At 41.8% G+C, this 14,322-nt stretch overlaps 1 protein-coding gene, 1 long non-coding RNA gene and 1 other non-coding gene across 3 annotated transcripts; 1 reads left to right on the top strand and 2 right to left on the bottom strand.

Annotated features, from left to right (window-relative positions):
* Positions 1 to 92: 92 nt before the first annotated feature.
* LOC147933124 (uncharacterized) lies at positions 93 to 818 on the bottom strand. The gene is made up of 4 exons (XR_015574152.1): positions 738 to 818; positions 564 to 629; positions 334 to 387; positions 93 to 254 (listed from the first exon to the last, which is right to left on the bottom strand). It is a non-coding gene; the product is annotated as an uncharacterized LOC147933124 (long non-coding RNA).
* A 2,176-nt stretch (positions 819 to 2,994) lies between these two features.
* Positions 2,995 to 3,853, top strand: LOC147933123 (uncharacterized). Its single transcript, XM_087477305.1, has 4 exons — positions 2,995 to 3,007; positions 3,098 to 3,262; positions 3,401 to 3,593; positions 3,637 to 3,853. The coding sequence occupies exons 1-4, from the start codon at positions 2,995 to 2,997 to the stop codon at positions 3,851 to 3,853; spliced, it is 588 nt and encodes a 195-aa protein (XP_087333431.1).
* A 9,503-nt stretch (positions 3,854 to 13,356) lies between these two features.
* Positions 13,357 to 13,463, bottom strand: LOC147933122 (small nucleolar RNA R71). Its single transcript, XR_015576748.1, has one exon. It is a non-coding gene; the product is annotated as a small nucleolar RNA R71 (small nucleolar RNA).
* Between the last annotated feature and the right edge of the window lie 859 nt (positions 13,464 to 14,322).

Genomic DNA, 14,322 nt, shown 5'->3' with positions numbered 1-14,322 from the left:
TATATATATATATATATAATATTTTTATTTCATAAAATCACCAACATACATAAAATTATTATTACATTAACAAAATGAAGTCTTACATAACATAAAGTCTTACATAAAAATCTTAATTAAAATAAACTAACATCACCAAAAAATAGAGACAAACTTCTAAGTTCTAGAACATATACATGTAACTCAGATGATGATTAACCTCAGATGCTTCTTTGGACAAAGTATCGTTGTTGTTGCAGTTCATTCACCACCACCTGAATCAACCAAAGCAATTAGAAACAAACAAATTATCTATCAACCAAAATGAATGGAAGATGATAGAGTTTAACAAACCATTCCATTAGGTAGAGATCCTGATTCTGATGATTCATGAATTATTTCAAGCAGCTGAAATAATACATAAAAGTTAGAATGACAAGCAAGATTATTAGGGTACCAAGGCAAAGGCTTGATAGCCTCCAGTTCACCACTCTCTATAGCCTAGGTAGAAGGCAAAGAATTCAACATTTGAGAATTGTACAAAATGATACAAAAACAAAAGCAAGAGTCAATGTATTATTTACCTCATCCTGAAGAGATTTCATGAAATCATTCTCCAACTTGAGTCGAAGATCATCGCAAATTAACCACTAAAGAATCACATAATAAACAGAGATCCAACCAAATTAAAAAGTCAAAAACTTAAACCATGAATGAAACTGTTAAACGGTTCAAGGATGTAGATAAACAAAGCATACATAAGCAATTGGAAATAACTCTGAAAGCAGCAGACAATGGCTTAAGAAGGATCTCCATTAACCATGGTTCTCTATGTTGAACAAAAACATTAGGAGAGGTGTAAGGTTGTGCAATGATGAAGTTATTCAAGCTAAAGGAAAAGGTACAGTCACTGTAATGACTGAGACTGGTAAAAGAACAATAAGGGATGTTCTTTACGTACCTAGCTTGAAACACAACTAGCTAAGTGTTCCTCAACTGATGAAGAGTGGCTACGGGATGATGTTCAACTCATCAGGATGCATAATCACTAATCAAGAAGGGAAGAAGTTATTTGAAGCACCCATGACAGATGGATGCTATTCAATTGAGTTCCAAAAATTGAAAAAAGAAAAACAGCAAGGAGAGACATCAGAGAGGAATGTAGAAACTGGACCTGGAGGTCATGGTGAAGTCTATGGAAATGCTGAAACAGAGAGCCTACAGAAAAATGAAGAACGAGTGTCACATTGTGTGATTAAAAGAGTAACAAGCCCCACAATGAACCAGGACATCCAAGTAGGGGAATCAAGTCATATGCAGCAATGCAACAATCACAGTGAATGGTTTCAAAGATTTCAAAGGATGACATACCACCAACCTATTGAACAACCGATTAAAGAGAATGAAGGTGAAGTCGGATGCTTAGAGCCTGCAACTACTAAACAAAGTGATAAAGTTGAAAGAACCAAGGGGATAAGCCTGAAAGCAGAGAACCATAACACAATGCTGAAAGATGAAGAAAAACCAACAGACGAAAACTTAGCTCAGAGTCTCAAGCCATTGTGTGAAGAGGATACTAACTAGAGGAAGAACATCTCACCAAGTATGGAGACTACAAGCAAAAGCTTACAAGCGGTTATGGGAGAGGTTGGAGATGTTACAAAAGCAGAATTGGGAAAGTTCTTACTGAAAAAGGATAGAGAACCTGAGGTGAGGGAGACTCTCTGCAGCGATGTCAAAAATATTTTCTCACAAGGAAAAACATGAAGCTGAAATTCAAAAGACGGTTGATGTCGAACACTGTAAGAGTAATGATCATAAGAAGACAAAGAAAATGCTGGTGTGCAGTAAAGTGAATAGCATTGAACCGGATGAGGGAGATAGAGGTCCGACATATGTCTCAGCTGAAAGGTACCTGCAAGAGAGAGAACTGAATCACTTCAAAAGAGAGAAGAAAAAGCTAAAGAATATGGAGAGGAATCGGATTCAAAGAGCAAATAAAAGGGAAAGCAAGAGGAAGACTAAAGCTATGAAAGACAAGGAAAAGAGGGAGATAAGAAAGAAGAACCCAAACTTACGATACTTGGAGAATGATGAGTCGCCTTGCAATCAGACCCACATGGAGAAGAAGAAGTCTCAAATCGCAGAAACTCATGACGAGTACAAGGGATCGGTCATGAAGAGAAACAAATAAGAAACTGGGTCAAACTCAATCAAGATTACAAAGGTGAAGAATGAAACAATGAGGGAGCAATTTAAATTACCTGTGAGTCTTGTAGATGTTGCAGAAAGGATCGATGACTTGCAATACTTGCAAGAGTACATGCAGAACAAGAACAAGAATCAAGGTTCAGTCAAAGTTGTAGAGAGCGTGAAAAAAATCAAGGCAATGGCCAGATCCGGAAAAATGAAGAGTCATATCAAATCTGATGAGATTGGAAAAATAAAGACAATGAGGGAGCAAGAGAACCTACCAGTGAGATATGCTGATGTTCTAAGAGGCATAGGACCAGAAATGAAGAACCAAATCAAAGAAGCTTCAGAAACAAAGGGAATCAATTTCTTATGTCAAATTTTGGGGATTGAGCAAAAGGATTAAGAGGGAGTGTTGGAAGTTGATCCTTTGCTCAATAAGGAACAAGAGATACTGGAGGAAGAAGGTGCCAAGGTAATTGGGAGCAGAGAGATTCACAAGCAGATGTAGAGGGAGAAAGAGGAAGAAGTGATCGTGTAGAAAAAGAAGAAGAAGAAGAAGAAGAAGAAGAGTCACGACAATGAGAGTTTGTGTTTTGTAATAATGAAAACAAGTAAAAGGCCATTAGGCCATAAACTCAATTAAGGCCTTATGTGTAATGGGCCTCGGTTTTAGGGTGATGGAAAAACAAGTAGGTTAAGATAAGTAAGGGTAGTATAAATATGCTTTTGTGGTTGTAAGGACATGTTAAGGAAGTAAGAAGTAAAAAGTAAAAGTGGCTGTATCTTAGAGCTACTACTTCCAACACTCCATAGACAGCCATGCATGAGGCAGGTATGGTTGTTATTTTAGTCACCACTCCCATATCTTCTTGACAAGGGCTTATCTCTCCAGTTATACAACCGTTACTGAATAAATTTTCAGATGTTTTTCCCACTGATCTCCCGCCAGGATTACCTCCATTGCGAGACATTCAACATGGTATTGATTTTGTTCGAGATGCTTCTCTCCCCAATCGACCTCACTACAGAATGAGCCCCACCAAACATGAAGAGTTGCATAACCAAGTTGAAGAATTGTTTACTAAAGGTTTTGCCGTGCCGGCATTATTGATACCAAAAAAAGATGGATCTTGGTGCATGTGTGTGGATAGTCGAGTGATCAATTAAATTACAGTATGTTATCATTTTCTCATTCCTCGACTTGATGATTTATTGGATCAAATAGGTTCTGCAAAGGTGTTTACAAAATTAGATTTGAAGAGTGGTATCATCATATTAGAATATGACAAGGTGATGAATGGAAAACTGCGTTTAAGAAACGTGAAGGTCTATTTGAGTGGCTTGTTATGCCTTTTGGATTATCAAATGCACCAAGCAAGTTTATGCGAGTTAAGAACCAATATCTTCGACCTTTTTCGGTAAATTTGTCGTTGTTTATTTCGATGACATTTGAATTGTCAGTTTGACTTGGGATGCTCACGTGACACACTTATGTGTTCTACGAAGAGATAAACTTTATGCCACGTTAAAGAAGTGTGAATTTGGATATGATGCAGTACATTTTTTGGTATACATTGTTTCTTCTAAGGGGCTTGCCGTGGATTCAAGCAAAGTTTCTACCATACGTTTGTGGCCATTTCTAAAAACATTAACTGAGACTCAAGCTTTCATGGACTAGCATCTTTTTATAGACGATTTGTTCCACAGTTTAGTTGTCTAATGGCGCCTATTACAAATTATATTCGAGATGGATCATTTTTGTGGACTACAAAGGCAACTACAATATTTGAACTTGTGAAAGAGAAGCTTGTTTCAGTACCAATTGTAGCATTCCGTCATTTTTTTGTGGTATTTGAACTTCATTGTGACGCTTCTAAACAGGGATGGTGCGGTCTTGAGTCAACGTCAACGACCTATTGCTTTATTTAGCGAGAAATTAGCTGGTTTGTGTTTTCTTTATAGCACAATATGATATTGAATTTTTATGCAGTTTTTTAAGTGGTTATGTAATACCCCATACTAAACTTAAAAATATACGGGATGGACGCTGTAACATCCGCGAACCGAAATTCCAATTTAGGGATTTCATCGGTCGATGCACTATGTGCATCGGTCGATGCAAGGTTGGTTTTCTGCGGACGAGTTTAAGTTAAACGCTGCGTTTTGGGTTAAGAAAACCATTAACCCGAGTTTTGTCTCATTAGTCGTGTTTAGCGGCTTTTGAGAGATGGAAAAGAGAGAAAATGTTTCCTAAGTGTTCTCGAGTGTTCTTGAGGAGTTTGGGAGATTGGAAGTTGTTCCTGTAGAGATCTGTAGCTGGGATCGTTGTAGGAGCTTCCTGGAAGTGCTTTCTTGCTTGTTTGAGGTTCAGAATCGTCTTGGCAAATGTAAGTGCATGACGATGGCTTATCTAAGCTAGAGATCTCTTTGATTTGCTTGCTATGTGTTGTTAGACTTGTTAGATTGTTATTTGGGACGTTAGGAAGCTTTCTTGTGGCTTGGGATCGAGTTTTGTGGTTGTAGAAATGAAGATCCGGCGAGAAGCTTCGTGGAAACACGATGCTCGGCATTGCATCGGTCGATGAAATTTGTGCGTCAGTCGATAAAAGTGCGAGGACGGCGCGTAAAACCTAGGGTTTTCGTGCTATGTCGAGCATGCGTCGGTCAATGCAATGCGAGCATCGGTCGATGCATATCATGCGTCGGTCGACGCAACCCCAACTAGTGTTGGTCGATGCATGCTTGGTGTCGGTCGATGCAATGTCCTGGTTTGTTATTATTAATTGGTTATTGTTGGTTGATGGTTAGAGATGTCTCTATTGCTTGTGTGTATAGCCCAGTAGATGGGAGGATTGCCGTACTGAGTGTTTATAAAATACTCATGCATTGCAATTTGTGTTTGTGGTGCAGGTAAAGGCAAAGTGTGATCATGAAATCAAGGCAATAAAGAGGAGGATGTTCTAGGGACTCGATTGGTTGTTGTCTGGCATTGCTAGGTTGCTAAAGTTGGGTCATTAGAAACATTGCAATGTTGCTGGTTCTATGTTTCCTGTTGGGTGAATTTTGGATTATTATTGGAGATTTATTGGATATTGGTATTTGTTATTTCGCTATTGGTTGTGATTATGGTTAGGTGGCTAGTGGGAATGAGACCACTAGTTGTAGTTTATTTATTATTATTATTATTATATTATAATTATTATTATTATTATTGTTGTTATTATTATTATTATTATTATTATTATTATTATTATTATTATTATTATTATTATTATTATTATTATTATTATTATTATTATTATTATTATTTATTTATATAAAAAAATGGGTCAGGTCGTTTCTATTTGGTATCATAGCCCTTACGGTTCTAGGTTTGGGTTCAATAGGCTTTGTGCTGTAAATGTTTGGCATTTTGTATGCTTTGATTGATTATGTGAGTTAGTCAATTATGTGTGGCATGAAGTCCGAGAACATCCTCTTCGAGCCTACTGTGTGATTCCATGGTGACTTTATGTTTCTGTGTTATAATAGAAATTGTTTGCTTAGTCTTATGTTCATGGTAGTGCAGATGGCTAGAGATGGTGCTGTTGCTGGTCGTGGACGCGGACGTGGTCGTTGACGCGGACGTGGTCGTTGACGCGGACGTGGTCGTGGTAGGGGCAGAGGCCCAGCAGTGAGTGAGACTGCGGACCAGAGTGTGACAGTTGAGGGTGTTGGCGAGTCGCAGGGTGTCCAGGAGGATTCCATGAGTGTGGCTGGAGGGGGCGGTGTTGATGCTCCAGTAGCCGGTGATGCTAGGGTCCCAAGAGTGGGAGTACTAGCAGGTGGAGTCCCTGGAGCTGATTTTGCGGCTTTGCAAGCACAGTTGTTGGAGCGGTTGCCAGCTGTGGTACCGGCTCAGGCTTAGGTAGTGCCACCAGTGGTGGCGGAGGAGGGACAGCCAGTGGCTGCGGATGCAGGAGCACTTGAACGTTATTTGTCCATGCTCAAGGAGATGAAGGGCATCGAGACTGCGCGGTTTTCGGGTGGTATAGATCCTACAGCTGCAGATGTGTGGAGGACGAGTGTGGAGCGTAACTTCCATACTTTGAGATGTCCTGAGGAGTTTTGGGTGGACATAGGGGTCCACCACTTGATTGGTGATGTTCAGGTGTGGTGGAGATCAGTGGCTGCTAGGAGAGTGCAGAGAGAGATGACTTGGGCTGACTTCGTGGGGGAGTTCAACCACAACTACTTTCCGAGAGAGGCATTGGATTGGTTGGAGGTGCAGTTTCTTTAGTAATCGCAGGGGACACGGTCAGTGCGGAAGCTGGACTTGGAGTTAAGTCGACTTCTATGTTATGGGGGTCGGGCTATGGAGCCTGAGGAGGCCCAGATCAGGAGGTTTATGAGGGCTCTTCGTGATGACTTGAGGGTCCATTGTAGAGGACGTAGTTATGCTACCCGTGCAGAGCTGGTTGAGACTGCAGCAGAGATTGAGGAGGATATCCAGGCACAACAGTGACGGTTAGTCCAGCAGTTCAGCCTAGTAAGGCTCAGCATTATGGAGGTTCTAGCAAGGGCGAAAAGCCTGCACAGGGAACCAAGAGGAGGTTGGAGGCTATGCAGACGCGGAGTGGTACGCGTTGCTTCAAGTGTGGGTGCAAAGATAACAAGATTGCTAGCTGTCCCAAGAGGAGTGCTCCGACGGCAGCAGCTCGTGTATGCTATCATTGCAGGGGGCCAGGGCACATCAGACCCTTGTGTCCCAAGTTGCAGCTGGTAGCAGTGGCAGCGTTGCAGCAGGTGCAGCCGGGAGGTCAGCAGGTGGCACGGATTGAGCAGGCGCCACGGGTGTACAGGACTGCAGAGACTGGGGGAACCAGTGCCGGGGCGATCACAGGTATAATTTCTGGTACTTAAACTTTGAGATTTTCAGTAGGTTTACATTTTATGTTTTTCCTGTGATAAAGTGTTAGGTTCTCAACACATGAGGTTTGTGTAAGGACCTTGTTGGTGACGGGTTTAAGTCCCACGTTATGTTTGATTCTAGAGCTTCTCATAGCTTCATTACTCCGAAGTGTACAGTGAGCGCGAGAATCACAGGGGATCCCGGAGAGCGTATAAGAGTTTTCAGAGTTGTGGGAGGCAAGTTCCTGAGAGTTATTGGACGAGCTAGAGGAGTTGATATTCAGATCGCAGGAGAGTCGTGGCCAGTGGATTTGCTTATCAGTCCAGTGGAGTTGTATGATGTTATTGTCGGGAGGGATTGGTTGCATCGGCATATGGTGCATTTGATTGCCATCGGGGTAGGGTGGAGTTTGAGCGTCCAGGAGGGAAAGTTGGTTTTCAGGGTATTAGACCAACTTCGAGGAGTCTTGTGATCTTGACCATTCAGGCTGGGAAGATGATCGAGAAGGGCCGTGAGGCTTATTTGGTTACTATATCAATGCCAAAGTCAGTGGGAAAGTCTACGGTTAGCGGTATTCAGATTGTTGAGGAAGTGTTTCAGTCATTGAAGGGATTACCACCATCTCGGTCTGATCCTTTCACTATTGAACTGGAACCGGGGACGAAGCTGTTATCAAGGCTCCTTACAGAATGACTCCAGCAGAGATGGCAGAGCTGAAGAAGCAGCTAGTGTATCACCATGGGGAGCGCCGGTGTTATTTGTCAAGAAGAAGGATGGGAGTTTCCGGTTGTGTATTGATTACCGGGGTTTGAACCGGGTCACTGTGAAGAATAAGTACCCTCTTCCCAGGATTGATGAGTTTTTGGATCAGTTGAGGGGTGCTATTTGGTTCTCCAAGGTAGATCTGGCGTCGGGTTATCATCAGATACCGATAGACGAGGCAGATGTGAGGAAGACGGCTTTCAGGACGAGGTATGGGCATTATGAGTTTGTGGTTATGCCTTTCGGGTTGACTAACGCACCAGCAGCGTTTATGAGGTTGATGAACAGCGTGTTTCAGAAGTTTCTGGATGTGTCTGTCATCATCTTCATCGACGATATCTTGGTATTTTCTAAGAGTCCTGAAGAGCATGCAGTGCATTTGAGGGCAGTTCTGGAGACGATGCGGGAGTAGAAGTTGTTTGCTAAGTTGAGCAAGTGCAGTTTTTGGCAGCGTGAGATGTATTTTCTGGGTCACATTGTTTCTACAAAGGGAATTTCTGTAGACCAGAAGAAGATTCAGGCTATCAGAGAATGGCCTAGACCGCAGAATGCCACATAGATCAGGAGTCCTTGTCTGGCAGGTTACTATAGGAGGTTTGTACAAGGGTTGCGAGCAGAGCACGGCCGTTGACTAAGTGACAGGGAAAGATGTTCCTGTTGTTTGGTCAGAGGAGTGTGAAGAGGGCTTTGCAAGCCTTAAGAAGATGTTGACTACAACGCCAGTGTTGGCTTTGCCTGAGCATGGAGAACCCTATATGGTTTATACTGATGCATCCAGAGTTGGTTTGGGGTGTGTGTAGATGCAGCATGGGAAGGTGATTGCCTATGCTTCACGGCAGTTACGGAAGCATGAGGACAAATATCCTACTCATGATTTGGAGATGGGTGCTGTAGTCGTTGCCCTGAAGATTTGGAGATCTTATCTTTATGGTGCAAAAGTACATGTGTTACAGATCATAAGAGTCTGAAGTATATATTCACTCAGCCTGAGTTGAATTTGAGACAGAGGAGGTGGATGGAACTTGTGGCAGACTATGATTTGGAGATAGCCTATCATCCTGGTAAGGCTAACTTGGTTGCAGATGCATTGAGTCGGAAGAGGGTAGCTTCGGCACAGAAGCATGAGATGGAGTCTCTGGTAGGAGAGATCGGTACGTTGAGTTGTGTGCTGTGTCTCAGGAACCGTTGGTTTGGAGGCAGTTGATAGAGCAGATCTTCTGAGTAGGGTGCGGTTGGCTCAAGAGAGGGATTTGGGGCTGGTAAATGCGTCAAAAGATGTTGATTCAGAGTATTAGGCCTCGGACAATGGTACAATCTTGGTGCACGATTTGGTTTGTGTGCCCAAGGATGAGGAGTTGAGGCAAGAGATTCTGAGAGAGGCTCATGCGAGCAAGTTTTCTATTCATCCAGGAGCGACTAAGATGTACCGTGATCTCAAGAGGTACTATCACTGGGTCGGGATGAAGAAGGATGTAGCTAGTTGGGTCGCGAGGTGCGATGTGCGTCAGCTAGTGAAGGCTGAGCATCAGGTTTGATAACTCTCTAATTTACATGTTTTTAACATCCTTTTTTGTCCATATTTTGCATTGTTTATACCCTTAACTTAGCATTTTTAGGTTATTAACTATAAGAGTTCACTTTTAGGCCATTTAGAGTGTTGCATTTTTGCATTTGCACACTTTGGATGAAAACAGGTGCTTAAGAGCCTAAAATGGGGAAAAACAAGGACGAACCCGAGCATGTATCCGCAGGAGCCATCGAGCTGGAAGAACAGTCTGAACCCCAACACGATCGAGGAGGATCCAAGAGCAGGAAGAACAACCCGAAGATCTACCCGAGGAGTAACCCGACCTTATCCTCATGTACCCCATTGAGCAGACCCTCGGGCAGGACTGGGAAGTGAAACAAGCTTTTTTTGTGTGGTAGTGGTGTATGTATGTGAAGTGTGAGGTGATGGTGCAGAGGTTGAGTGTAAGGTGTTTCAATTACCCTTATGCTGTTGTAGTATAAGAGATGTCAATCCTAATGAGTGTTTTCAAGCAATCAGGATATGCATATATGTCTAAGTCAAGCCAAATGTGAAGGATGTTTGTCACTAACAACCTATTGATGAAATGTAAAATGCAGAAAGTAAAAGCTACTAAGATAGATGCTAAATGTAAAGAGAACAGACTTATCAAAGCTATGATGAAACAAGAACTGAAATAGAAGCTATGGTAATGCAAGTAATGAACAGGATACTAAGTGAATGCTACTGAAATGCAACTAGAATGAAACAGGAATTGAAGCAGGAGAACTACAAAGCATAAACAAGAATTCTGGGGATCTCGAGCAAGCACTCGATCGAGTGTAGATCGAGTACAGGGTCGAGCTGGACAAACGCGAGAAATAGAGCAATGCAAGCAAAACAGAGCAATAGAAAAGCGAATCAAACAACCACCAAACAACATGATTAAGACTAAGAAATCAATAAACAAGGAAGGACTTGAGGAGGGATTCATGGGCTGGACTAATGATTGAGGTCATCTAACTTGGTCAACAGATCTCAAACAACTTGAGCTAATGTCTAGACAAATGATCTCCTAGAACATGTTAATCCACTCTCATGGCAAAAACAATCAAGCTCATATATTTCTAGACTTGTTCTCACAAAGCAAAGAACTTATACAAGCAAGCATTAAGCAACATATCATTTATAGTCAAAAATCAAACAAGACATCTAATCTCTTAGCATGCCTAATGAAAATCTCTAGATCTAGCCTTATCTTTGCACCTTAGACATTGGTGTGATGCTAAGAGGCTTGAGATCAAACCCTACCCTCTCGGTTATAGGATCAGCATTAAGAACATCTAGCCTAGAAGAGATCTAAAACAATCAAGCTTGACCAAATCAACCAAACCTCAAACACAATCCAGCCTAACCCATCCTCAAGATCCTAAGCAACTACTCACAAGCACACATGATGAACAACAAAGTCATAAACCCAGAAAATACCGAAACTTGCATCAATAGAAAGATAAAGCAAAGATCTACAATATTGAAGAAGGAATCAAACTCGAGTTCTCAATATTTTGAAAGTTACGAAACCAACAAATATGAAGAATATCTTGTTTTTTTCCTTCAAGGAGGTACAAGATCTAAGAAAATAAAAGTGCAAAAAGCAATAATTCCCAAAAGGGTAAATACTAAGTTTGAGAATATCTAAAAAGCTGGACTCTCTGGTGGCTGAAGGGTACAAGGCCTTATATAGAAAAAGGAGTTGAAGCCCTAAAACTGCTAAAAGAAAAAATAGCTAGGCGGCTCGGCCAACTCGACCTGGTGCTCGGTCGAGTGACCGGTCGAGTTGGCTTTTCTTGTGCATCTTCCACTCGGTCGAGTCCATCTCCGCACACGGTCGAGTGTCTGGTCGAGACGGCGGTCGAGTGGAACTCCGGACCTTGGTTCTTCAGCTCTAACTCCCTTGCTTTCCTCTCTTGATAGCTTCATTCTTCTTTAGCATTGCTTCCATGCTCCTTAGGCTCCAAAATCACCTGTTTATACATGAAAAGATGCAAATGCAATGCAACTATACTCTAATGCATGATCAGTCCTAAAGTAATGCAATAATGGTCAAAATGGATAGCAAAAGATGCAAAAGATGTGAATATTCTAAGGGAAAACAGGGTAAAATATATGAACATCAGGAAGGTAGGTCAAAAGTGTTTTCCATATATAAACCCCTCCTCTCCTTCCTCGCAACCGAGCATGCCGCAGACCCTCAAACCATAGAGCAAGAGCTTCTGAGAGAGAACTGAGCGACTTAAAACTCTTTTCACTTTTTTTTAAGATTTGTTTCATATCTTTTTATCATTTTTTTAGATTTTTATCTTGTATTATTACATCTATACTTTATCGTTTATCACAATGCAATTTTTGTCTATATTTGGTTTTATGTTTCTTCCTATTATTTCCGAGTAGTGTAGTAAAGTTTCTAGGGATGGGATAGATGATTTTGTGTTCTTAATAGGTGAGGATGTCTTAGTTTGATTGTTTATATTTAATAGATTTCTTTCTAGATTAGTGTTCTTAATGCTGTCAACAAACCGAGAGGGTGAGATTAGATCTAGGGTGTTTTACCACCGAGAGGTGTAGATGAAATGCTTGAATCAACCAATGCTAGAGGTTTACTCACTTAGCTTAAGAGATTATATGAGTAAGGGGTTTACTGACAATAATGAATCGGTTCTTATTGTATGCTTGGTCATGTTTCTCCAACGAGAGTTGGGTAGGGGAGTGATCAAGGTTGATTTTTTCTATCAAAAGAGTGTTATAACAAGATTTTAGAGATTAGAGATTCATTGTGTAGGAAAGATTTGGTTGAGGCATGTAAGACATCTGTATTGGTTAGGAACACTTAGGATTCGATTACCCCATCCTTAGAAGCTTTCGTATTTTAATCGCTTGCATTTTTATTCATCACTCGATCCCTTACCCGAACAGGTACACGATCACCTGTTTCGAGTAATCCCTCGAGGTGTTCATGCCATCTTTGCTTACCCGATCACCCCACCCAATCCTGTACTCGAATGCTTGCATCGAGTGCTTAGGTTGTGTGGTTCTTTGTTTATATTATTTTCTTTTATTATTTTAGGATTGTTAGAGAAAACCCTTAATTGCTTGGCTTGATTTGCATTGTTCTGATTGCATCTTTCCTGCTAGCATAAATAACCATTTGGATTGATAACCCTTTGTACTACAACTTCAAAGGAAATTGATACCTTGGGTGAAAATCCGCTTATCAATTTGGCGATGTTGCCATTTGGTTGAATTTATTTTGCTATGTTTAGGATTTCAGCACTTGCTAGATCAAGTTCTTTTATTTATATTGGTTTGGAATCTGACTTGTTTGCTTTCGGTTTTGTTTGTTTTGAATATCAGGTACAACCCAAGCACCCACCCGACTCGTTACTCAATCACCTGGATCGGATTGACTTTCGTGTACCCACTCGGGCACCCATTTGTGCATGCAAACACGATCCAGAGGTAGCCAAAACTTGAGTCCATTCATCGACAACATCGACAGACCAAGGCTACTCAGACAACAACAAGTTCAACAACCGCAACCAGCAATCATTGAGACAATGAACAATCAGAACGGTCCACCAACTCCTCCAGCAAGGACAACCATAGGAGAAGGAGATGCTCCATCTACTCATACTTAATGGAATGAAATTGTGCCACCTGCTGTCCAGAACAACAATTTTGAGATCAACAGTAGTCTCATCCAGACCAGATGATACAGAGCAACAACTTTCATGGATTGCCAATGGAGGACCCATTGGATCATCTGGATGAATTTGATAGGCTCTGTAGCCTCACCAAGATAAATGGAGTTAGTGAGGATGGATTCAAACTCCGGCTTTTCCCATTCTCTTTGGGAGACAAAGCACACATCTGGGAGAAATCACTCCCCAAGGAGTTCATCACCACTTGGGAAGCGTGCAAGAAGGCATTCATGGCCAAATTCTTCTCCAACTCCAGAACCGCAAGGCTGCGAAATGACATTTCCGGCTTTGTTCAGAAGAATAATGAGACGTTAAGTGAAGCTTGGGAACGTTTCAAGGGATACACTACCAGATGTCCTCATCATGGCTTCTGTAATGCTTCATTGCTTAGTACACTTTACAGACGAGTGGTCCCCAATATACGGATGTTGCTGGACACCACAAGTAATGGTAACTTCCTCAACAAGGATGTTGATGAAGGTTGAGACCTAGTGGAGAACTTGGCTCAATCCGATGGGAATTACAATGAGCAGTACGATCGCAATGTGCGATATACTGGAGAGGAAGACGCCAAGTACAAGAGGGATATGAAAACCCTCAATGACAAGCTCGATAAGCTCCTCAACCAGCAGCAGCATGTTCATGCTATATAAGAGGAAGAGCAGTTTTTACAACAAGATGGGGAGACTGTACAGATAGAGGATGTTAACTACATCAACAACCAAGGAGGTTACAACAAAGGGTACAACAATTACAAGCCGAATCCGAATCTGTCCTACCGAAACCCGAATGTTGTCAATCCTCAGGACCAAACCTACCCATCTGCATTTCAAGACAACCAGGTCCAACAGAAGCCTTTTGTCCAGTACAATCAAGGCTATGCCTGTAACGCCCCCGAACCGTACTATGACCACGAAGGCCATCGGACAGCCACAGGACGCCACTTGCGGAATTGCACCGAGGTGATCCGGTCGAGGGACGGAAGCTGCAGACTTCCCGACCGGTCCTCCCTAGCACAATCCCACCCGCAGCCGAGGTGACTTAGGCTTTGCAACCCTCGCGGCCTGGTGCGTTGTGTTAGCCCGGACTAGGCCGAGTATCAGTTGCAACTTGCCATGCTTTCCTGAAAACCGTATATATATCACTTTAATAAAATAATTCATGGCAAATAAATCATTAAAGTAATATATATAAAGATAGTCGGAAAACTTTGCACTTATTCGTTTAAG

Source organism: Camelina sativa, chromosome 12 (genome assembly GCF_030686135.1).
Source record: "Camelina sativa cultivar CO46 ecotype springtype chromosome 12, ASM3068613v1".
NCBI classification, from domain to species: Eukaryota; Viridiplantae; Streptophyta; class Magnoliopsida; order Brassicales; family Brassicaceae; genus Camelina; species Camelina sativa.
This window is presented reverse-complemented; position numbering and strand designations above follow the sequence as displayed.

Bases quoted from the DNA above. Each gene is read 5' to 3' on its own strand.
- LOC147933123 (XM_087477305.1), top strand. The intron at 3,263-3,400 runs GTTTTGCCGTGC...TGGATCAAATAG, and splicing joins TGAAGAATTGTTTACTAAAG to GTTCTGCAAAGGTGTTTACA. The intron at 3,594-3,636 runs GTAAATTTGTCG...TTGAATTGTCAG, and splicing joins AATATCTTCGACCTTTTTCG to TTTGACTTGGGATGCTCACG.